The sequence below is a fragment of the Onychomys torridus genome, chromosome 2 (genome assembly GCF_903995425.1).
Source record: "Onychomys torridus chromosome 2, mOncTor1.1, whole genome shotgun sequence".
Lineage (NCBI taxonomy): Eukaryota > Metazoa > Chordata > Mammalia > Rodentia > Cricetidae > Onychomys > Onychomys torridus.
In genome coordinates this window covers 68097291-68123658 of record NC_050444.1, presented here as the reverse complement: position 1 = coordinate 68123658, position 26368 = coordinate 68097291, and the positions used below count along the sequence as shown (strand labels likewise).

The 26368-nt window shown below is 40.9% G+C and overlaps 1 protein-coding gene across 2 annotated transcripts in view; it reads right to left on the bottom strand.

Annotated features, from left to right (window-relative positions):
- Window positions 1-24776, bottom strand: part of Tgfbr1 (transforming growth factor beta receptor 1) — a 61726-nt gene extending 36950 nt beyond the window's left edge. For both annotated transcript variants that reach the window (XM_036178451.1, XM_036178453.1), the window contains exon 1: window positions 24613-24776. In XM_036178451.1, the coding sequence (XP_036034344.1) occupies window positions 24613-24706 (94 nt within the window). In that variant the 5' untranslated portion in view covers window positions 24707-24776. The remainder of the gene's footprint in view (window positions 1-24612) is intronic.
- Between the last annotated feature and the right edge of the window lie 1592 nt (window positions 24777-26368).

Genomic DNA, 26368 nt, shown 5'->3' with positions numbered 1-26368 from the left:
GATTTTTTTTTTATAGCTGTGGAAAATAAAGTGTTATTGGAAGACTACCATTTGAAGGATATTGAGCCGAATTTGCATACCACTTTAGATAAAATTATCATATTCACAATACTAATTCTGTTAGTTAGTGTGGGAGATCTTTCTCATTTTTTTATTCTGGGTCTTTAACGTTTTTATGGTAGCGGTCTTATCTCATTACTTATGTTTATTCCTATTCATTTTTTGTTTGTTGAACCTATTACGAAGGGAACTTCTTCCCAAATTTTCTTTCTCACCATGTTTGTTACGGATATATAGGAAAGATACTGTTTTGTTTTTGTACATTAATTTTGTGTTCTGTTACATTGTTAAATGTTTATCAAGTCTAAGTAACCTGGTAGAGTCTTTGGAGTATTCAAAATAAAAGGTCACATAGTATGAAAATAAAGATAGTTGGACCTCTTCTCCTACTGTTTCCTTTTTTCTCTTATATTATTGCTCTAGCTAAGACTTTAAGCACTACACTGAATAAGATCAGAGGACAGTGGACACTCCTGTCTTGCTCCTGACTTTAGAGGATATGCCTATAGTTATTATCTATTATACAACCTTTGTTATATTGTGGTATACTTCTGTTTATAGTTTCTTCAAGGATTTCATCATGAAGGGGTAAGGACTTTTTTTTTTTTCTTCTTGGTTTTGGATTTTCGAGACAGGGTTTCTCTGTAGCTTTGGAGGCTGTCCTGGAACTCGCTTTGTAGACCAGGCTGGCCTCGAACTCACAGAGATCCACCTGCCTCTGCCTCCCGAGTGCTGGGATTACAGGTGTGTGCCACCAGCACCCGGCGTGGGGTACTGAATTCTATCAAAGGCTTTTTCTGCAGCTATTGAGATCATGTGATTTCAGACCTTAGATCTAAGTTCTGTATTATATTTATCATTTTCTGTATGTTAAACCAACATTGCATCCCTGGAACAAAGTCAACTTGTTCATGGTACGTGATCTTAAAGTGTTCTTAAATTGGGTCTGCAAGAATTTATCCAATTTTTTTCATATGTTCATCAGAGAAATCAATCCACAACTTTCTTTTATTGGTTAAGTCTTTGTCCAGTGTTATATGTCCTTGTCCAGAGTAATGCTGGCTTCATAGAATGAGTTTGGTGAAGTTCCCTCCCTTTCTGTTTTATGGAACAGTTTGAGAAGCACTGGCATTAGCTCTTCTTCAAAGGTTTGGTAGAATTTGACAGTGACTGTCTAGTCTTGGGCTTCATTGGGAGACATTATTACTAATTCAACTTTATAGCTTATTACATCTCTAATTTTATTAATTTGGATCATTTCTTCTCTTGGTTTGCTAAAAATTTGTCAATCAAAGAACCAGCTCTTCAACTGACTCTATGCAGTGCTCATTTAGCCTCAATTTCATTAATTTCTGCTTGGTATATATTATTTCTTGCTGACTATTCCTCTAGGTTTGGACTGTTCTTCTGAGACCTTGAGGTGTACCATTATTTACTTGAATTCTGCTGATTTCTTAATGTAAGCACTCAAAGCTATGATTTTTTTTCCTCTTATAACTTCCTTAGCTGTATCCCAAATGTTCTGGTTGGTTGGTTGGTTTTTTTGTTTTCTGGTTTTTTTTTTTTCTCATTTTCATTTAATTAAAAGAATTTAATCTTTTTCTACCTGATTTCTTCAGTGACCATCATATACGTAAAAGTTTACTGTTCCATCTACAGTGTTTCAATTTTTAAATTCTTCCATAAAGAAACATTTATATGCATATCTAAAAAGTGATATACTTATTTCCTTTCCTCTACCCTAAAGCCCAAGTTTTATTCCCCAGTCTGCAATATTAGGCCATTAAATTTAATTCTGCCCCCATTCCATTTAGTTATTTGAATACTCTTGGTGCATCTCAACACACAAGGTGCCAGGTATAGCAAAAAATAAAAAACATATTTGTATTTAAGTCGTTTCCTAGAATGGATAAGACATTAAACACAATTAAAACTGAGAATAATCAAAGTGCTTCAACTTGTTAAAGTAGAAAAGATAGGAAGCAAAGCTTCACAGGATATGCAAGTCAGAACTTGGAGAGTGTATATAACGTGTTATACAAGCGATGATGAGAAAGAAATACTGATGGGGTTTTCTTCAGTGGTAAGATTTCACTTTTAGTTGTTAGTATCCCAAATACTCTAATATAATCAAATTCAAACAATGGTTCAAGACTAAACACAATCGTTTAATTTCACTATCAAAATCAACATAATTCCATTCCCAATCTAGCTCATCTCAATGAGATCAAGTCAGATACTGTAGACTAGCACATTTTGAAACTAATTACATATATATAGAAAATTAAAAACATGTTTAGAGCAATTCCATCTATTTTCTTTCTTTCTTTCTTTCTTTCTTTCTTTTCTTTTCTTTTCTTTTCTTTTCTTTTCTTTTCTTTTTTTCCCTTTGAGCTGAGGATCGAACCCAGGGCCTTGTGCTTGCCAGGCACGCGCTCTACCACTGAGCTAAATCCCCAACCCCAATTCCATCTATTGACACAACAAAATTTCTTTTCTCAAAAGTTGTACTTCAAATTCCACTGTAGAGTCCCAGATTGATACAACTGTATAAAACTCAAAGATTGTAACTCAATTCTGTCATCTTTATATAGAAATCAATAGTTAAAAGACCAGTAATGATTAACAGCAATTATTCTACTCAGGTTACACAGATGGATGTGAATCCCCTCTGGATAGCCATCACAAACATGAATGACTTCAGATTTCCAGTACCCATGTAAAAGCCTGGTATGGTGGCACATGCCTGCAATTCTAACACTAAGGGCAGGGATGACTTGAAAATCCCTGAGACTTGCAGGCCAGTCAGTCTAGGCAAATTGGTGCACTTCAAGTTCAATGAGAGAACCTGTCTCAAAAAAAAGGTGAAGAACAATCAAAGAGGATACCTAATATTGAGCCCTGGCATGAATGCACACACATACATATAAAGGAAAAACCCAATTGTGGCTCAACTGCACAGCTTCACATTTAGACCCCTAGCCTGAGATTTTGTTACTGATTGCAAAGATTAAAAACCAAACTCAGTGTTTAGTACCTTTTTTGTTTGTTTGTTTTTCGAGACAGGGTTTCTCCATGTAGTTTTGGTGCCTGCCCTAGATCTTGCTCTGTAGACCAGGCTGGCCTTGAACTTGCATAGATACACCTGGCTCTGCCTCCCAAGTGCTGGGATTAAAGGTGTGCGCCACCACCACCCAGCATACCTTTCTACTATACTGTCCAACTTGGTCTCTATCTCCCAATCTCTGGGATTATGCAAAGCTTTAATTCTGAGACCCATATTTCCTTGACTTTTAATAACCTAAATTTGAATACATTTCACAATCAAAGTTACAAAAATGACAAGGGGGGAGGAGGGCATAGGGTAGACACAATCACCGTCCAACCTCCAGGACAGAAAGGTAAAACAGGACATTGCAACTTGGGATTGTTAGGTCCAAAGTGGCCCCCCAAAAATGGCAGTGCCACTGACAATGTCCTAACTGACAGCTCAGGCTGGACTCAGACTAAGTAAACAGAAGGACTTCTGGGAAAGAAACAAAAGCCTAAAATCAGGATTCCTCAGAAACGTGTGAAGGGGATTTCTGTTTGTAAGGAAGAGCCATTACTTCCCTTATCTGCCCCACAGCCAACTACCTTGGGCAACGAGGCACACAGTTCCCTATTAACACATGCCTTTAACACATATCAAAGTCCCCAAACTAACTTCCAGGTTCTTCTGGCCTGCAGGCCTCCCTAATATTCTTTCAAGTTGTTGCAGCAGCCAGTTCACTGATTTCACTGCACCTTTGGTTATAGGAGTGAAGTGCTTATGTTCATTTAATCATCATTTTAATTATTTGCATTGATTAATTTCCTGCAACTAAGTCTTAAAATTTTGTTGGTTGTTAAATGTCTATACATAGATTCCACACTACAAGAAAAGCTATTATGTTCACAGAGAAAAAAAAAATCAGTCTGATATCAGAAATATAATTACTACCAGTGAGGTTTTCAAATTTCCTAGAGTAAGTCAGAATTTTCAAGGTTTCCAATTTTGATGTGATGTGAAAGACTATCAGATACCAAACACCTAGCATGTCAAATGAAGTGACTAATAAAAAGTGCAGTCCCCTTAGGCATCTTTTTTTACTGTATAGTGTGAGGGTGATAAATTCTAATTAAGACCTGACAACTCCTTTGAGACACAGCTGTCAGCCCCTTCTATGCACCTATTCCTCTACTCCATTCCTCTGCATCATCAACATTCCCCCACCATTCCCAACACCACACCATGTCCCGCTCTTTCTCCCTCCCACCTCTTCTACCTCTGGACACAGCATACCAGGTAGATTCTCTTCTTTCTTTCAATATGTTGCCTATCAGTACGGACAAGACTACAGGACTGACCAACTTCTCCCTCTAGGTTACTCCAGGCCTCGAGTTCGTTCTTTGTTTAAGACAGGGTCTCACCATGTAGCCCTGGCTGGCCCAGAAGTAACAGAGATCCACCTGCTTCTGGCTCCCAAGTGCTGGGATTAAAGCATGCACTATCACACCCAACTTTTGGGTTGTTTTCCAAGGCTCTCAATCTTCTTCCAATCAATCCCCTTAGGGATAGTTACACTGCAGCAAAAATGCCAAAGTGAGCTTGCTAAAAAGTCAGGGCTGGAGAGATGGCTCAGAGGTTAAGACAGCCGACTGCTCTTTCAAAGGTCCTGAGTTCAATTCCCAGCACCCACATGGTGGCTCACAACCATCTGTAATGAGATCTGGCACCTTCTTCTGTGTATACAATAAATAAATAAATAAATCTTTAAAAAAAAGTCATATAATTTAAAGTAAATTTCTCTGGCTTAGAAAACATTTTACCTCCAAATGTAGGGCTTTAAAATAAAAATCTGGTTTTCCCAGGAAAATGCCATTTATTCCTACCACTTTCAAATAATTTAAGCATTGATAATTTAAGTCACGTCTCATTACAGAATTCTCAAGCATTTGTTTTTCCTCAAGGCTCCATGAAAATAGCTAGCACAGTATTAAGTGGTAACAGAGAAGGCACGAACAGGCCATCCACTGACAAGAGGAGATCCAACAGGAGGGAGGAATACAAAAGGTCTCCTCTGAGTTCAAAAGGAGATCACTTACACCGGGACCAGATAAAGACTACTGAAGAGGTTTTGGGCAATCTGACAACAGCTCTCAAATAATAAACACTATTATTAAGTGACTACATAGTAATAAATGGCACTAAGCAAGGCAGTGGTGGTGCACACCTTTCATCCCAGGACTGGGGAGGCAGAGGCAGGAAAATCTGAGTTCAAGGCCAGCCTGGTCTAGCGTGAGATCCAGGACAGCCAAGGTTACACAGAAAAACTCTGTCTAAATTTAAAAAAAAAAAAAAAAAGTGTCACTTGAACATAAACACTCAGAGATTCAAAAAATTTACAGTACGAACAGAAGTTACTCTGGCCATGGAGACAATTCCACTTTACAGATGATTTTCTAGCAGTGGTACACCTATCTCTCTCTCTCTCTCTCTCTCTCTCTCTCTCTCTCTCTCACTCACACACACACACACACACACACACACACACACACACACCATATCTACAATAATAGTAATAAATAATAACAAATAAATAACCTTCAAAGAAGAAATAAGTAACATTAGCTTCCAAGGACAGGACTGGGTGTCTAGAGGATGAGTGGAAGAAGACTTTACCACACATGCATTTGGAAAGATGTGTGAACTTCCAAAAAGATGAGTGTATTATACCTATGTGATGACACTGAAAAAAATAATTGGAGAAAAACAAAGATGGCTGCAGCTGCCAGCACCTGCTGCAGAGCTCCAAGGAGTCTGAGAGACCCGTGGAGGCTCCAAAGGGTGACATGACAGATGGAAAAGGAGTCTGCAGAGGCTGCAATAGCTCCAGATCAACTAAAAAGAAAAAAAGGAGCAAGTCTTATGGAAAGACGCTTTTAAAAAGTGGACTCATTTAATTGGAAAGATGGTGGAACAGAGATGCATGCAAAAGAGAAAGATGGACTGCCAGCAGGTTGCAAGCCACAAAGGTCATGCCATGGGGCTGCCAGCATGGATGTGTAGTGGCCTGGAACTCCCACAGAAACAGGTCATTACTGAATAGGACCAGCCCTAGACCCGCCAGCCAGCTGGCCCCCAAAACAGGGCCACTGCCACTGCAGCACATGCTACTTGTCTTGCTGTGACTGCTGCCTGCATGTGCACACGCCTCAGGGCAGCAGTCATTGAGGGTAGGGATGTGTGCAACAATCAGGAGCTTGCAAAGAACATGCCTAGCTGCAACATCATCTTGACTCTGGGCAACAGCAGGATATCAGAGACAAGTCTTGGCAATGGTTCAGTATTTATGATGCTTCAGAAACCAGAAACCTTGAATCAGACCAATGACTCGTTACAATGAATACTTGCATGTAAAGCTGTTTGGGAAAAAAAAAAAATACACTGTGTGACACATTGCAGTTTCCAACGTCACTACTATGAACAAATATGTGACAGAGAGGTAGGAAAGATGGAGGAACGGAGTGGGTGGTGAGTGAGCAGTGGAGAGAGGTGGTTACAGGGGTGAAAAAAGGCTGTGGTGGACAGGGGAACATGCCTTTGCTGAGTGGGGCCGAAAGGGTGGTGCACAGCAGCCTGGGGTTTGAATTCTGACTCAGTCCACCTCCCCATCCCTCCAAACACGTTGTCCAGCCCCAGGATCACACTCAGGTTCTGAGCAATGACAGGATATCTGAGATGAAGAATGGTTCATTTTCTGGTTTGGACCTCCTAAAAATACCTCTATGGTCCATGCTGCCCTTTGAGGCTCCGTTGATATCTGTGGTCCACTGCCCCAGGCTGTGTTGAAGCCCAAGATTAATGTGAATGTCCTTGGTCCTACAGTAGCCAGGGGGCCATGTTAATGTCTGTGCCCCATGTTACCACTAAAGGCCATGTGGATGTCCATGATCTGTGCTGATACAAAAAGCCATATTGATGCGGGTTGCCTGTGCAGCCACCTGAGGCCATGTTTTGGTCCATGGTCCTGCTGTAGCTGGGGACCTTACTGATGTTTGTTGGCTATGTTACCACTGAAGACCATGTGGCTGTCTACTGTTTGTGCTGCCATGGAGGACTATGATGGTGTCTGTGACCTGTGCTGTAGCAGAGGGCCATCCGTGTTGATGACCATGATCTGTACTGTCACCGGAGTCTGTGTGACATGTGCTATTGCCAGAGACCATGTGGATGCAAACACCAGAAACAATGTGAAAGTCCATAATCCATGCTCCCACTGATGGCAATGGGCAAGGAAGCTACTTTTGCAGTGGTATCAATGACTGCAGATTCACAGTTGACAAAGAGGGACATAGAAGGCTTCTGTGATAATTCATATTCCCTTTACCCCAAAAATTAACAGCCTAAATAGAAACCTATCAAAGAGATCTCTTAACAATTGTGATAAAGATGCCGAAGTGTAGCTCTCCACAACTGATGGCTTCTGGAGCGTGGAGATGCGGGTGGGGAAGGATTCAGTTTTCTTTAAAAGGCTGGCCACTAGGAGTTTGCCCATGCTCCACTGAGTATATGGGCAACACAAATTGGACTTGGGTCTTTCCCCTCTTCTTTTTTTCTGCAGGGGAGATTGGGGGAGTGGGCCTGGAAAGGCTGGGAAGTGAGTGATCAGGGTGCATGATGTGAAATTCCTAATTAATCAATAAAAATATAATATAATAAAAACATTAAGATGCTTCTCTATGTTCCATCCTTCTCTACACTTTCTCCAAATTCTATGCCAACATATTCGTCCTAGGGAGCAGCTACTTCATGCCAATTTCAAAATTTTGTTCACTCTGGAAAATAATTTGCACACACACACACACACACACACACATCCTTTGAAAAATTACCTTTTAATTCATTCTTAGAATTTAGTCTAAGAAAATGAGAACAAGAATGTAAGCACATAAAATTTATGACTGAAAAACATGAGCGAAAGACAGTGCAATGCGATTTTCAACTATGACGCAATTAGACACAGAAGACTGATTTTAGCAGCATGTTTAAAGAAAGGAAATGATCACGTTATTAACTGCATAAAGAGCAGGAAGTAAAGCGCCATGTGGCATAATTACAGTCTGCCAAGTTCTTCTTGGTTTTGTTCTGTACTCCTGAGTCTGGGTATGCTTAAAGCAGGCTGGTGTACTCAGCACTGCACTAGAACCTAAAAAGAAACAGGAAATTTCTCGTTCTGACAGTGAGTGATAAAACAACTAGATTTCTTATTTCTCCTAAACAAACTTTTACTTGGCAGATTTCAATTTCATTAGTTGGTATTATAAGAACATAATCATTGAGCATACAGAATTGAGAAACGAAAAGACTTGTACCAGTCAGCAATAAAGTCAATCTGAAAAAGTTGCTAATTTATTTGAACCTAAATTTCTTGACTTATGCTCTGTAACAGTACTAATTACAGAAGATCTGAGAGTTAAATGTAGATTTGGGGGTTAAGTATCAGCACAGCACCCAAAACACCTAATAATCCAAGTCTGTTATGCATTCATTCAACAACAAGTTCTTTAGAGCATCTACTTCATGCTGCTCCCATTTTAGAAGTTGTGCAAATAATCAGAACTAATCTTTAGACAGCTCTAGGAACCAATACTGACACAGAGCACAATATAAACTGTAGACACAAAGGCAGTGGGCACTCACAAGAGCTACTATCTCTCCATTCATGGAATTCTTCAGTAGTATCTGAACCAGGATGGCAAAAGAACTTCATTGTGGAAGCACAGAAGATATCTACAGGAAATACAATTTCAGTTACAACCCCAGTCCACAGTGCTGCAGTAGGTCCTGGGCATACTTTTATATGCAACACTCCTGAATAACAAGCTCATATCACAACTTGTTAGCCATGGAATGTTCAGGCTGACTCTAGTCCGTTATTTTACAGATGAACAAGCGGAAAGTTCTAAGCACTACACCAACAAATTCTTATTTATTTTGGAAAAAAAGAAAAGAATGAAAAAACCTATGGAGTTCTCACTGAAGTAGCATAAGATAAAGAGCTCCACATTTTCCCTCTGGAAAGCAAGAGTGGCTGTAGGGAACACTGTTCCTTGGCTGTGTAGAGATGTAGTAGATCGTCCTGGGCTAAAACGTATGAGAGGTATGAGATGTAACTGAGGAAGAAGACAGAAGTAACCACCTTCCAGAGCTGCCTTTGACTTAGGGTACAGGAAATGACACCTGGGCCAGCAAACAGCTAAAGACCTATGGGACCGATTGCTGAAGAAATGATCTAGTAGTGTCATGTGCTTAGCAGACTTTCCCATAGAAAACAACGGCATGTGTAACCCTACACAGTGAGAAAGAATACCCTTCAGAGGATGAGGAAGGGAAGATTGTAATGATACAGTGAGGGAGGCCTTGGTGGGTTGGGCCAAGGTGCCCCACTGCCGGGTGAGGGAAACATGCTATGCAGATGCAGATGTTAGTGGTGTGACACGGTGGAAAGTCATTCATACCATGCAGACACAGTATCCACACGGAGAGTTTATTATAATAGAGAGAGGAAGAGAGGGAAAGAGAGAAAGAAAAAGGAAAGGGAAGGAAAGAGGAAAAGCAGAGGTGTGCACACCTCACATCAAGAAAGAGGAGGAGGGGGAAGAAGGGAGGGGATTTTCCTTAAAAGAGGCTTTAGTTTACGTCAAGGACACAGGGCAGGTCTCCAAGGGGCAGGCCAGAATGCCAACAAAAGACTCTTGCCTTCTAGTTCACAATATGGAGAACAAAACACACCACTAGTGAATACAACGCAAAGTGCAGAGTATAGAAAAGGAAAAGTTCTCTGAAGAAAAGATCCCATACTATAAATTTGAGGAAAGTTAATGAAAGGCAAACCAACCATTTGGAGGAGCTGACACAGGAACAAGTGAAATGGGCAGCTTATACAACATAAACAAAAACTGATAAAAACCCACACATTCATTTAAGAAAAAAGGCAATTAGCAAACTGCATAATAAAAGAAACTTGGAGGAGCTGAGCATATACCTCAGTGGGAGAGCCTAGCATACAAGAAGATCAGGGTTCAGTCCCTAGCATTACATCCAGAAGCAAGGCACTGGGCATCTCAATGTGGAAGGTAAGATAAGAGCATGGGAGGGCAGCACTGGATACAGAAAGATGAATCACACTGATTGACAATGCACCAATCTTAAAAGGAACTAAAGTGGAAACATACTAAGATACCATTCTCCTTTTTGTCATTTTTCTATTCACATGATCTCCTCTTTAAACTTTAACAAATATCTATTTTAATAATGTTTACAAAAAATAACTTAGTAGTTAATTGATAAAATCTATTTTTTTCCTTGCACTTCTATTTTCTTTGCATTTACTGAAATGTTCTATCTCCAGTTGATCTTCAAACTTCTTGCCTTCAAATTATCCTTTAAGCATTACTTTAGCAGAACTAACAAGTAGTTTTGGTATGTAAGGTGCATATTCATTTCTAGAGGTCTGTACCTAGAGTTCCCTTAACCAAAGGGTTATTGAGAAAGTATAAAATTTCCTGGTAAATATATTTATTTTGCTGTTTGTTTGTTTGCTTATTTGTTTGTTTGTTTAATTTCTAATTTGAATGTTCTTTGTGGACCTCCATGTGGTAAACTTCCTGGAAAAATCCAGAAGAATTCTGAAAGAATGCTACTTATGATTACAAAATTGGAATTCATCACATTTTTATTCCATAATTTGAATCCTGTTTTTAATTTACAGCTGTTTTATAAATATTTTCTTAACATTTTAACAGTTTTAGTCATACATACATATTTTACTAGCTACATAAAGATTAGCAATGCATCCTGGGGAATGGTGGCTCTTATCAAAATAAAATACCCTTAACCTTATGTTCTGCAGCTTGATTGTTACTTTATCTGGTATTAATTTTATTATAGCCTTTTCTTGTTATCAGATATGCCCTTTTTAAAAATTACATTATTCTGAATTTTTTGGTGGCATTTTAAATATTTCTTGGGAGGGGACAGGCAGACTTAGAGTCTTCTGTGTGCATTAATACAATCTAAGAAGTTTTCAAAAATAAAATAATTTAATCTTTCAGATTTTCTAAATATTCATAGACTTAATAGTTGTCCTGTAATTAGATTTTTACATACTTTTTTTTTTTTTTGGCCAGAGCTGAGGATGGAACCCAGGGCCTTGTGCTAGGCAAGCGCTCTACCACTGAGCTAAATCCCCAACCCCTAGATTTTTAAAAGCCTCTTATATACAGAGTTTATGGTTTTAAATAATTCTCTAAGACTTTTAATAAAAGGAAAAAAAAAGGTAGCACTCTCAACATTCAACTGTTCTTATTCCCTGTTCTACTGAAGCAAATTCACTCTACCCTTGATTAACTCTCTCCATATTTTAGCTTTACTTAATTCCCACTTATTTGCAGAATGAAAAATTTATTGAACCTAGCAAAAACAGATGGTAGGCACTCTTAGAAAGCTTGAAAACTTGGTAAATAACACACAATAGTTATACCAGTTTGTGTGTTCTTGCCTTCTCTCATCTGAAATATTATCTTCATCAGCAAAGACATTACGAAAACAAGCAGCTACAGTCCCTCCTACAAGAACGTAACTGAATTAAACCATTCAAGTTGATTTCTTAAGCCAGCAAAAGGAAGTCTCCAGTAATAACTCCGCATTTTGTCTACACTATTTTAACCACTGACTCCACTCCCTTTGAGTAGAAAAAACCACTTCACAGTAACTGAACTCCATTTGGTGTACACACTTGCCCTTTAAACCTAAACTATGTGTATAGGAAAGTCTAGGATGAGAGTAAGTTTTCAGACCCCAAAACCTAGATATCAAGAAAGTTGGCAGTAGAAATATGGTAGGCTTCCAACTGCTACAAACAAGAGGTTACTGAAGAAAGCCTGTAATGGTGGGAGAAACATAGACCTCCTAAGGTCAGAGAAATGAGAGCCTTGGTATCACTTGGAGAAGTGAAGATATAACACAGAAGACTGTTCTTACGACTTATGACCGTTATATACAAGTCAACAATTACTAAACTCTAGCTATTGTTTTGAATGGACCATAGGTGATTACAACCACCTGTTCTATAAGACTTGTTTTCCCAGTTCCAGGGATTCCAAGCTGCTTAGGGAGACAATTTCCTCAGGGCACACTCTTTGCAAAGCACCCTTAATTCTGAGCTTGTATTTCTGCCTGATGCCTGTGCCTTCCCTACCAACCTCTTTCCTTCTTTACATTTCCCATCCTAAGATAAGGGCAAGCTGAATTTGACTCAATTCCAGCACTCAAGAGGCAGAGCCAGGTGGATCTCTGTGAGTTCAAGGCCAGTGTGCTCCACATAATGAATTCCAGATCAACTGGAACTATACTGTAAGATCTTGCCTCAAAAACAAACAAACAAATAAATAAATGATAGATGAGATCTAATTAAAATAATTGGTTTTTTTATTTAATAAAAAGATAACATGGAAGACACAATGGTAATCGTGAGTGTAAGAACAAACAGACTTACTTTTATATTCATAAATACAAAGAAGACAACAAAAGTAAAATACACTAAGAAAAGCAAAATAATAGATGATGAAATAATTAGTTCATTATTGTGGGATATTTCGATCATATTCTGACACTCTTGAGACTGCCAATAAAGTTTACTTTGAATCAGAGGGCGGGCTAGCTACTAGCTGACTCAAATTAGCCATAGAGGTTTTGGAGACCAGAGGACATAGAGAGTGACACAGGAAGTAGTAGGGTAGGGCTTACAAAGATTCTCAGCCCTTTTGGACTGAGGAAGGAGAGACAGAGAAGGTCACTGGCAGCTTCTCTGTCACTTCACTAATCATTCAGGTTCTTTACCCCAATATCGGACTCCTGAGTTTTTACAGATAAAGAATAACTAGATAAACGCTTCATTTCATAAGAAAGCAATCCATAAGCCAGACCAGTGGCTGACAGGTTCCAGCTACTTGAGAGGGTTAGACAGTAAGATCACAAATTCAAAGCCAGGCTGAATAAGATCCTGTCTTTACAAGCAAAGCAATAACAAACAAAACAACAAAAACAATGCTTAAAAAAGGGCTAGGAATAGATACATCTCATCTGGGGATAGATGAAGCACAATGGTAGAGGATTTGCCTATCATGAGTGAGGCCCTATGCTCAATTCACAATACAGAAAGAAAGAAATCCGCCATGCTATGCTTTGTCTTTAAATACTTGTCAGTACCAGAACCTGTTTAGCAAGGCTGTGTGGGGCTTGCAATCAGAGTATCTTTCCTCATTGAGGAACACAAGCAAATTGGCCCCTGGCTTGTAATTTTTTTTTTCCAAATATAAAATTAGATAAAATAACTAAAATAACTTTAACTGTTTATTTTAGTAAAAATAATTATGTATAATTACTGTTGAAGGAAATCTATAATAGACCATCTTGATGTTTTATTTAAATCTGTTGCACATTGAATAACAAAATTAAAATGTCAGTTTTTCAATTGGAGAATACTCAAATCAACAGCCATGTGCTAAACAAAGAGACTCAATTAGAGCACATTACAGTTCAATTTAGAAATGAATAAATCAAGCAAAAAAAAATATATATGCACACACATACAAATGAGAAGCCACAGTTGCTTCTATTTTGTCTCTATATTCTGAGTAGGACTGACTACATCCTCCATGTTCACTGCTCTCAAATATGTCCATTAGTCCTAGCTTCTAGTGCGAAGACTTTTTGTTTTTGCTTTTGTCACGGGATCTATTTGAATTTCAATGCATATTTAAGGATCTTACATTGAGGAAATGCAACAGGATGCCTGTACAAGGTGTCCTAGAACTATAAATACCCTATTATGTAACTAGTGACGTCCATAACTCAGAAACCTAGATGGAACTATTATCCTGAAACAAGTAATCAAAAATAAGGTGAACTTTAAGTTTGCCATGTTGGTGAAATCAAGGAAACCTTGGAAAGGATCTAAAGTAGTCAACAACTGCAAAATAAATAAATCTGGAAAGTCCCTAAAGCAGTCAACAACTACTTAACTAATAAGTAATAATAATAACTACTACAATAAATAAGTAAGTGAAATTTAAAAAAGATAGCTATCCTTATAAGTCATGAAGAATAACAAACACAAATCATTCATTTCTCAGGGTGCTTACATAAAAACAGATTCTGCTAAGAAACAAGAAGATTTCAGAATGCCTCAAAATAGAATGTTCCACAAGCTGATGTGGGTATCTTAGAGTTACTATAAGACTGGTAAAAAAGCAGAACATACTCTGGGTACATGTGATCTCCCATCAAGTAATCAAAACAAACACACTCTCAACATCTGGCCTACACAGACCTGTTGGAAGAAAAGCATGTCTGGTTCTGTTCATCTTTGGTGACCATTCTTTGATGATGCCTGCCAGATGGATACAGGCCAATTTAAGAACATTAGGAAAATGTCTTTATAAGCCAGCCCAAATAGTTTCATGTTGTTCTCTATCCATTATCCTCCAGCTTCCAGCAAAGCTTAATTCAAATGTCCTAGCTTTGCATCAGCTGTTCCACTGGTATTAGGGACTCACATGTCCACACTTGGAGCAGAGCCTTAGATAAGGAAAGTGGTGGCAGCAGGTACTAAACTGAGCCTAGGAAAGTGTTGAAGAGTGACCAAGAAATCAGGAATGCCAGGTCTAGCAACAAGTAACTTTATACCTTGGAGATTCTTGCTGCTTGCTTAGGGGGTGGGGAATGGAGGGGGTTGCTCATGAATTCTTAGTAATAGGCAGTGAGATATTCAGCTTCCTCATTTGCCCTTGCTGCTAGAAAATTAAGAGCTAACTAAGTATTGTGCTAAAATGCAAATCCTTCCTCAGCTACCGTGTATTATGTCTGTTTCCTCCTTTCAGCCATAACTAGTCCTTATTTTTCCCAGTCATTACTTCTGGTCTCATTTTATTTCAGGCTAAATCCCTCTTTTAAGAATAGCCAGAGTTCAAGACAATCAAGTAAAATATCTCAGTACAATAAGAAAGTTACAAGAAGACAGTGCTCAAAAAAGATTTTACCTTTTAAGTGTGTGTGTGTGTGTGTGTGTGTGTGTGTGTGTGTGTGTGTGTAGGTATCTACATGTGAATACAGGTACCTGCAAGAGGCCAGAAGAGTGAGTGAGTGAGATCTTCTGAAACTGGAGTTACAAGTGGTTGTGAGCCACTTGATGTCGGTGCTAGGAACCAAACTCTGGTCCTCTGGAAATGTAGCAAGCACTCTCAGCTGCTGAGTCATCTCTCCAACCTCATGAAGATAATGTTCATCTTGAAACTATGAATCCTAGTGGGGCTTAACTTGTACACTGGCTAAAAACAGCAAAAAAGTTTGGGTTACACCAAAATACACAAAATTCTCCATAAAAAACATCTTAGACATAATCAAGTCCAAAGGTAGCCCTTCACTTATTTAAATACATAATAATTGCCATTTGTTGAATATCTACTATGTTGGGCTCATGCAAAGTATGTTACAGACACTGCTGTGTACTATCTTTACAATGGCCATGTAAGTGAACATTTAACCTTTGCAAAGTGTTCCCCAATGAAACACACTCATTAGAAGATAGTTACAGACAAGAATGCCAGTTTTTATTTATCTATTCTCAGAAACAAAGATACTACTAACTAACTCTCTGGGAACCTGCCTTCAAAACTGGAAGGAAAACAAACCAGTTAGAGCAATTCAAATAGAAAATGAAACAGTCTAGAGATACACAGCACTAGTGTTTAATTCATGAAGCACAATAGTGTGGGGGTGGTGGTGGAAATTTAACAGGACAGGGATTAGAGAACTCCAAGAAAATTCCTGTAATATCAGCAACCATGACCTGAGACCAATGGTGTAAACCTAAACTCCAAACAGGAGACTTCCTGTCTTCTAGCTCAGTCAGGAACCGGGCAAACTCCTAAATAGACTGGATGTTTTTATTTAGTTCAGTACAACCAGAAGATCAAATTCTAAACACATATGTTCTGTGTTAGTCAGGTCCTGCAACATAAGAACAAGGAACATGCTGATGAACTGCGCAGGATCCACATCCAAGCGGGGACTTCAGGACTGAATATTCCTCTTAAGATGGCTTTTCAGACTACCAGAAGCCAAAGAAAGGAGCACAGGATAAAAGGAAGATAGTAGCAAAGCATGTCTTTGCCTAGAGTCTGCTCTCTTCACTCCCTACTGAACAACTGCACTTGCCTACCTTACCTCAACCTCTACCTCCTCAAGTTAGAACTCCTTTCCCTTTAATCCCTCTCCTTCCAGATTCCTTACAAAAGACACTTCCCAGGTGCCCAGGCCCCTGGAGTCCTTGATTTCTACACTCTGCTTTTTACTGCTAAGACCCACTGTCACTTACTTTCTTACCATGCACTTTCTATGCATTTGAGATACACCAGCCAACAAAAAGACACTTGCTTTCTTGAAGTTTGCTCTCTAGTAGGAAAGAGAGAGAAACAGAGAATACATATGGTATTCACATAAGTAAACAAAACATGTGGGAAAGAAGTGTTACAGAGAAGAAAAAGTAGAAGAGTATAACAACTTGTAAAATGGGTCAGAACAAGCTTCAGTGAGAAAATGGGACATCTGCGCAAGTTCAAAGAGGTGAGGGAGGAGGCCATTCGGGTACCAGGGAACAGAATAATTCTGATTGGACTGAAATGTCGCAGAGTCCCTCTTCCACTCCATGTCCAATATCATCAAACCAACTCCAAAGTCTCTCCAGGCAGCTGCCCCTGCCCCACTTCCTCTGTGGTACAGTTAAACACTCCTTTCCCACAGTACAACTACTAGCCCAATCTTCACAGTTCTCTTACACACCTATCCCCAGTGTCAGACTTTCACTCTTTCACTTACAATTCATAAAGCTTTATCATATCTTTCCCCAGTGCCATTCTGACTGGGGAATCAGGAATGCTTCTTTCTATCCTCTACACCCTACCACCCTGCAAGGCAGAGTTACAGCGCCACTGGTGGCCTCTGCAAAGCAGTCTTTGTGGCTGCTATACTGAGTCTGAGTCACTGTTCCTCAGCACTGTAATTGTTAAATGAAAGCCTGTCATCTAGCTTTTCTATACTCCCCATCTTATTGATGATTAAATATTTGCTAAAAAAAACATTTGCTTTCAAACTGGAACTTTGCCAGGGTAAAGCACTTTTATTAGCACTGATAAACTTCTAAACACATGATTAAGAGTATTGGGGGGGGGTGAAGGCTCAATTGGTAAAGTGCTTGCTGTGCAAGAAGGCAAAGCGAAGAAAGTTGAGCACAGCTGTACACATCTGTAATCCCAGCACTTGGTAGACAGTTGGGGGAGGCAAAGACAGGTGGAGCTCTCTCTGAATTTTCCCTAGCCAGTCAGAAACATCGAACTCCAGGTTCTGTCAGAGACCCTGTCTCAAAAAGGTTGAAAGCAATATAGGAAGACACCTGACATCTGCATGAGAATGCAGAAGCATGCACATGTGTGTGTGCGCTCGCTCTCTCTCTCTCTCTCTCTCTCTCTCTCTCTCTCTAATAAAATTGGAAAAAAAAGTTTACTTTTAATGTGCAGAGATGCAAAAGGATCCATTTTTAATGATGGCTGATAGCTCTAATTTGTTTTCTGATTTGCTTTTCTCTAATCCAAAATTTCAGTTGTTTTCGCTTCTATACTTACTTTTAAAAGCAGGAATTTAATATGGACTATACAAATCAATACAAATAAAGTGATCAACTATGATTGTGCTCATGAGTGATACTCAAATTACCTAAAAATATAACTTTAAGGAAAAATTACACACCGAGTCAATTGCAGTTGCAGAATCAAACTGCAATTAAGACAAGCTCAAACAGCAAGGCATGGTGGTACATGCCCATAATCCTAGCACACAAGTAGCTAAGGAAGGAAGATGGCCTCAAGCCCCAGGAAAGCCTGGGACTACACAGTGGCCAGCATGGACTCTATAGCAAGACCAAGTTTCAAAACTATTTTTAAAAAAGGAAGGGGGGGTGTTGTTGAAGAGATGACTCAGTAGTTACAATAGCTCATTACAAAATCGTGATGACCAGAGTTCAGATTCTAGCACAAATGTAGCAAGCTGGGCTCCCTACAAATGCTCATAACCCCAGCTCTGAGAGACAGAGAAATGGGAGGATTACTGGCTTCCTGCCTAGTTGAGAAAATATGAGCCCCAGGTTCAGGGAGAGATTCTGCCTCAAAGGAATAGGCAGAGAATGATAAACGACACAGGCACTTGTATACATGGGCACACAAATACACAACACACACTGATACAAATAAATAAATACCTAATAAATATATTTTTAAAGTAAAAAAATAAAAGGTCTGATTCATTTTCTCATGGAAAGGACTTCCTGCTGAAGTAACTCTAACAATACGACTTTGGTTTCCTTGTCTGTCAAATGGAAACCAGAAGCTTCTCACTTATACATCTTTTCATAGATACAAACTAAGTCCCAATCTAAGCAAACTCCTATCAGCTCTATCTACCTAGATATAAGGAGTTAATGGTAACACACCATCATGTGCAGCTTAGTAGTTGGACTACTGTTAAGTCTATAGCTGTTCTAATTGAAGTAGTCTTACTGCTATAAAAGCCTCTATTATTGAAAGGCCAAACACAAAACCTCAGTCAGTATCTTTGGTTAATGTTAAAGCATGCCTAAAAGGAGCTATGTCATCAAAATCCAGTTATCTTCTGAGCACTGGTTGCCTAGACCTGGAACAATGGCCTCATTTTGTGGCCCCAGGGATTTAGCTTAGGACAGAAGGCTTGCCCAAAATGCTCAAGGTCCCAGGTTTGATTTGCAGTACCACAGTCTTTTTTAATTAATTGGTGTGTAAACAAGAAGCTGCTCCTTTTGTGTGCTACTAACTAGTATCCAGGGTTGGTCACAAGGTTAAATGAGACAAGATAAGTAAATGCTCGTATTATAGTCTCCTAATGAAGGTACACATCTATATAGCTAGGGATTGTTATTTGAGCTAGGAATTATTTTTGCATGTCTTGTTTTCAGGTTACCAAGTGGGGAAGAAGCTTTATAAAAGACCATACCAGATCAGTAAAATTGGGCCCATATAATCAGCTTTACTCCGCTGGTGTTAAAAAAAATGGATGCAATGAAAAACAAAAACAAAAACAAAAACCTGGTAAGTCAACCAATTACAAGTTCATAATGAAGTAGTCACTAGACAGACCTACAGTGTCTGGACAAGTCCAACTACACAATTAAAAAATGGATCTACTTCAGCAAAGCAAATTTTAATTTTTGTGGAAAGTGCTTGGATGTGTTCTTAAGAAAACTCAGTTCAGAAGGCATTCAGTGCTAGAGATGTAGCTCCACTGGTCAAGCACTTGCTTAGCATGTTAAAAATAAACAAACAAAACCAACTCTGGGTTCAATCATCAATACTGCTCCCCGCAAAAAACAAAAAAAAAAGTAAATAAATAAATAAATATTTGATGTACAGGCTTGTTATCCACTCAGGGAAGTGGAAGCAGTATGATCAGAAGTTCAAGGTTAGTCTTAGGTGCCTAGCAAGTTTGAAGCTAGTTTGGCTACAAGAGACCCTTTCTCAAAGAAAGGGGGGGAGGGGGCTCAATGTTGCCCTAAATACTGCAGTTAGGCTGGGTCAAACTGACTATAAGTTTGAGAATACTCCAAAATTGCCTAGAGCAAGTTTTATGAAGAAAAGCAAAAACATCCCTGAGAAACATGCCAGCATCTGCCCTTAATTCAGAAGCAGGAAGAATGTGTCCCAATCACATGATATTAAACCTCAGTCCATCTGTTTAGAAAACATTGTTACGTAAGCCATGACAAGAAAGCGCAGCAAAGGGCTCAGTTTGCTGCAGTTTGTAGCCCACTTCCCCAATAGTTACACCTAATCCAACTACACCTTACTTAACACCAAGACAAATCCAAAACTACTATTAGCCCACTTCTCTCAACCAGTAAGTACTATACCAAGTCACTTAATAAAAAAAAAAAAAATAAAAAAATAAAAAAATAAAAAAAACAGTGACTTTTCCCTGGAAGAATTTTTACCTATAAGCATCCTCTCTCCCTCCTGAAAAACTCATTTTTCTTAAATTCTGTTAATTCAGACCAACTTCACTTAGGGAAATCACCACTAATCCAATTCCTTCCTCATCTTCAAGTCCTTTACTTTTAAAGCACATGGCAGGACATAAGATTTGGAATTAGGAAATCAAAGTTCCCTTCTTTCTTAGTTTGGCACTGTGGAGCCCTGAGAAATGCAATTACTCTCAGGATCCTCCATGGTAAACGGAAATGATGATATACCTATGATCTTCACCACTGGAATCCCCAGCATGGGTGGTATCCCATTGTTATTCTCCTTCACTCCACCCACTTACATTACCATTCTGTCTCATTTCTAGTTACGTATTACAGAATTTTTAGAACAAAAGGAAAGAAAATATATCCAAACACACAGTATAGACTAAGGAACCTAACTAAAGAATTATTTGACTTGATTCTTGTCCTGCAGCAATTGGGAACATAAAGAACTTTAAAAATCATCAAATCCTTCTCTGTGCCTAACTGAATTCTAGAGACTCTTCAAAACCATTTTTAGTTAGAAAGAATCCAGGAAGCTCTCAGTAACTTTAGCCTATACCACTACTTCCCCGTCAAATACTAATATGTCTCTCCACAAAAAGTGATATTAAAAACATTTAACAATGTTCACTACAAGGGCACTAGCCAATCAGAAAAGGTATTTAACCAATCAAAACACTTGCAGCCTAGTAGACAGTGGTTATTATACACAAGTCCTACTCATTGCCAAAAAACCAGAAACTTCAAATTTAAATAACATAATTTTCTCATCTGATTTCTACAATTTCATGAATTATACAAAGTATCACAAAGTAAATAGCTGTTTTGTTTATGATACCATGCAATGTTCTCCAATTATATATACTATATATAATTCTAAATTAATACAGCACAATTCTGTTTGACTGGGCAGTCTTACAGAATTTATTTAATCAACACACATTTATGTAGAACAGAATGTAAGACACAGTGCTAGGCTCTAAGGACATAACAAAAAGGCATAATTCATACCCTGGATACTCAATACATACTCAAAGCAGGATAGTAGCAATGGATAACATAAACTTTAATGCTACACAGTTCCAAGAGATGGAGTTCAAAGAGAGCTAAATGAAGCCTACACAGAATGTCAGTCTGAGAATTTCTGTCCTCAAATTCCCATAAAAGGGACAAAATGACGTATGCAGTGAAAAGGCTCAAGAGTCAGGAACTGGTGGGAACTCAAGAGTTTGCCGTTCTGAGATATTCTCTCTCTAGTTGAATGGCTCTAATCATAAGCCTCAAGTGCTGCTCTGGGTGCCAACTACAGAGGGAATCTTCAAACCTCAATGGACAGCTCAGGATAGTTTGGCACTGGTTCATAAAAAAATCCTCCATGACAGAAACACTACAAAAATAAATAAATAAATAAATAAAATGGTAGATTGAGGTAACTAGCATGACTAAGCTGTTAGGGATGTTTTCCAAGAAAGTCATGAAATGGCAGGCAACAAACAGCATTCTAACATGTGATGCAGATATAAACAGAAATACTGTGTACCAGGGACAAGGAACCACTTTCTCTACAAAAATCTATATTGGAGAAAACAAGCTGGCAGTGAAATATAAATAATACTCAGACAGTAAAGAGCAACTTCCAGTTTTAAGAGAAGCTAAATTACACACACACACACACACACACACACACACACACACACACACACACACAAAACGGGAGCCCGCTTCTTCTGATCTTGTAAAAGGATACAATGAAAAATCAACCTAACTTACCTAGGCCATAGCTTCTTCTTTTTAGGGGTGGGTGGGTGGGGGGCTCCAGACTAGGTCTCTATATTACGTAGCTCTGGCTGTCCTAGAACTCACTCTGTAGACCAGGCTATCCTTAGACTCACAGAGATCTGTCTCTGGCTCTCAAGTGCTGAGATTAAAGGAATGTGTCACTATGGCCAGCTGGCCATAGCTTCTTAAACTGAGTCATAACTCCATATAAAGGTGCTGGGGGCGGGTCACAAAAACTCTGGCAACAGTAAAAAGCTTCTGAATACACAGCACCCAAAAACTAAGTAAAAAATCAAATGACTAATGAATCTGAGGTGTTTCTGGCAGTGCATGCTTGTGTTGAATCATGCAACTTCACTACAGCCTTGGTTCTGAACACACATGTCCTGTTACACAGTGCCAACAGAGTCCAGACTATTATTTTATAGTTTTAACGTTTTTACTATACATACAAAATTTCCTACTCTTTCAGAAACACAATGGTTAACTACAGAAAAGACTTTCATTCCTCATGTCTATCAAAGTGGTGTATCCTTGATCATATTGTGTTAGAATGTTGATTTTAAAAACTGCTTAAGTTGCTGACTTGTTTCATTTTAAAAAACATTGTTAAATGAATCTCATCTTGTGATTAAGACAGAATTTACAACAATTTCTGAAATGGCCCTAAACATATGTCATTATGTGAAGTGGTATTGGATGATTTAATTCTTTATGTAAAAATAAACTCACCCACCTCATTACTACAAAATTTTGCTTTAATCTTTAATAAATGGTAAACCTGTATGTATCGATGAATTGTTTTAGAATAATTTTATTTATGATCTATTATTAGTATGTTTGATTTATGTACTTGCTTCCTACATCTATATACTTAAGGTCACATACAATTTCTTGAGAAAAGAAGGTGGCAAATGGGGAAAGTTTATGAAGTGCTAGTCTAGGCTCTGAGTAATAAAAGCATCTAGGCCAGTTTTGTATTACACAATTGCCTAAGTAGGAGATAAACTCCTCCAGGGCATGTACCAACTTTCTCAGCATCCAAATCAATACTGCTAAGCACATGAATGTGTCCTGCTTTGTCCTAGGTAGAAAACAACGAATTACTTTAGTGAAATAATTGTGTATAGTAATGGCCAATTATATTTGATGCATAATTATAACAATTCTCCCACTCTGCCCACAGTTAGCTTCCTTCCTAAGCCAATGTTAAAAACCCATTGTATCTTCTAACGTAGAACTATGTGAAAGGAATGTTCAAATAAATTAAGAAAGATACCTAAGTTGTAAGTATTAAATATCAACTGTTCTTTAAGTGGGCTACGCTACTTCGGTGTAGCAGGTGCACCGATTTTGAACTCAGAAACGCCTAAGTGCAATTCTAACTTCTGCACTTAGTAAGAACTTAATTGCCTGCACTTTTTCACGTCAATATACAGGACACTTACTGGTAGCCCTGAAGTGAAGTTATGGGTGTCCGACACTGTACTATGGTGTACCTTTTGTATATGCATTATAATCGACTCCTAATAAGTAATAACTATTAAGTTTAATAAGAGCTGGCATCCACAGTCTATAAAGAGACTTTTTTGGCTTGTTTTGATTTAAAAAAAATTGTTATCCACTTTCAGCAACAGAAATGTATTTTCACTGCATTTTAGTTGCTAATGCTAAGCCTAGCTATTCTGCTTTCTCACCTATTTTAATTCGGCAACTGACAAAGTTTTTTAGTCTTTCCTCCACGGGGTGACAACCAGTATCACGACTGGCTTTAATATTTTAGAAAACCACACAACATTCCCCCCTCAAAATCCAGCTACACAGAGGTCTGATTCTAAAACTACCTTCACTTAAGGAAACCATATACCAAAAGCAACGATCCCTTCGAGAAAATGAAGTATTCGGTCAATTCTACAGGATCAAGCCCATTAAAACGTTCCCAATCCCGAGGAGTGAACAAACGTTCAAGTTTCTACTAGCAAGACAATCCTCTGGTTACCGGACTCTTAACTCTTCCTAGACGCACCAAGGGAGAAATTTCCGCGCATCTTCGCGCCTGCTTCTCACACAAAGCGCCCGGTTAAAGACGAGTCGCCCTTGGCGGGTGCTGACACTCAACGGCAGCGCCGCCCACCCGGGGTCTCGGCCTTCTGCACCCCTTACGATCCCACGGGAAGTCCTCCAGGCTCCGAGCCCCCGAGCGCCTCCACTCCGGTGCCCGCCCACGCCCCAGCATCCCCAGGCCCCGGCGCACTTGGGGAGGGACTCGGGGGCCACGGTCCTCGGCCGGCCTCGCGCCCCGGAGGGCAGCCCCCAACCTCCGCAGGCTAGCCCGCCGCTGCCCCGGGGAGCCCAGGAGGGCCGGCCTCCCGGCGCTCGGCTACCCGCGTCCGACACCGCCCCCGCCCCGCCTCTCCTCCCCGCCCCGGCTCGCATGGCGCCGGCCGGGTCAGAAAAGCCCGGCCGGCCGGGCGCCGCCACCTGCGCCCCCGGCCCCGCGCCATGTTTGAGAAAGAGCAGAAGCGAGCCAGAGGCCCGGCCCGCCCGCGCGCCCCGCAGCCGCCCGCCCGCCGCTCACCCTCCGTCCCCGGGAGCAGCGTCGCCGCTGCCGCCGCCACCAACACGAAGAGAAGCAGCGGGCGACGCGGAGCAACAGCAGCCGCCGCCTCCATGGTCCCGCCGCCACCGTTTACGGCCCGGCCCGGCCCGGCCCCGGCCACAGCTTCTCCTCAGCAAGCCTCGCCTCGCCTCGCCCCACCTCCCCGCCGCCGCCGCGGCCTCGCTCCGGCCCTTTGTAACTGCTCGAGGGACGCACGCCCATTGGCTGCCCGGCTCCCGCCGACCCCGCCTCCCCCGCCGCCCGAGAGCGCCCTAGAGGGACCCAGCCTGGAGCCCCGCCCACGGGGCCTCTGGGTGGCCAATGAGCGGCCGCGGGCCTCTGCCTCTAACCACGCCCCAGCACTGCTGGGCCTCTGACCACGCCCCCGCACCGCTGGGCGCCCCTACTCCTGCCACCGCGGGGCGACTCGCGCTCTACCGGCGGGTGGGGGCAGGGTCCAGCCAGCGCGCCCGACGGAGCCCGCAGCCCCGGCTAAGCGCTGGGTGTGCCTGTGCGAGTTGCTTAGGGAAAGACTGTGACCGTTGCATGCTCTTTTCTTCTACCCCAACCCCACCCTGACTTCCCCGGCACAGCTCTGCACCACTCAGACCCTGAGTACCGTCCGCGGTCCAACTTCCCCTGCCTAGACCCAAGCCTCAACTTCCAGCCTCCGCTCAAGATAACCCGATTTCTTCCTGCTCTCCGCAACCACCCCAAACCATCTTGTCGCCTCAAATTCCAGTCCCAAAGTCGGATCCCAGATTCGGAGACCCGAGACGGAGCTCAGACACACCCCCGATTGGCCTCTGCCTCTCAGCCGCGGTAACAGACCCAGACCGGGGGCATCCCTGCTGCCCTCCTTCCCTCCCTCCCTTCCTGACCCCGCGTGGAAGCAGAGAGTCCCAAGGGTTTCGAAGCAGGGGGGATTGCCCTACCGAGCATCCCGCCCCGGGGGCGAAGCGGGAGCAGCCATAGGTACTTTTGAGTTGTCTCCGACGCGCCTGTGTAATAATTTCGAGGTGTCACTAAAAACCCAAATAAACTCAGCTCCGTTTTCATTCTGAATTCCTAATTTACTGTGAGACGCTCCACCCACCTTCCCTCTGGGACGCCAAAATGAGCTCCAGATTTGTAATTCTTCCTGTCAGACTAGTCCTTTCTTCAGACACAAACACAGCCACGGAGGCGGCCGCATGGCACCGACAGCATTTTTCCGCAGAACCTTTTAAGGAGAAAATTTTATTTTCTGTGTGATTTGAACTCGTAATTAAATAAAGCTCAGTAGTAGGAATCAGCCGGCCTCTAGTATCGATTGGTAAATTGCTTTAGAGCCACTCTCCAAGAGTTTGATCCTGCCATGAAGGGAAACCGTGGGGGTTAGAGATGGGGGTCTGAGACTCCTCCTTGGCTGCAGCTGGGATGCGCTTCAGCAAGTCCTCAAACTGCCAGAGCCTGGACAGGCTGGCTATCCAGGGCCTGCTCTCTGGGGCTCCAGAACCATCAGCCCCCAGCTCTTCAAGCTCAAATGCACTGAGGCCCGCAGAGATGGGCCAGCTTCACATGCAATTGGCTCCGGAAGACTTCGAGGGCCTTGTCACACACGGAATCTCCGGTGCCTGCCGCACCTCACCCCCACCCCTAAGACCTTGTACTTCCTAAGCAAGTACAAGTAAGTTCGTGGGGCGGGGGGGGGGGGGGGGAGCGGGGGTTGTTTGTTTGTTTGTTTTTAAGATTT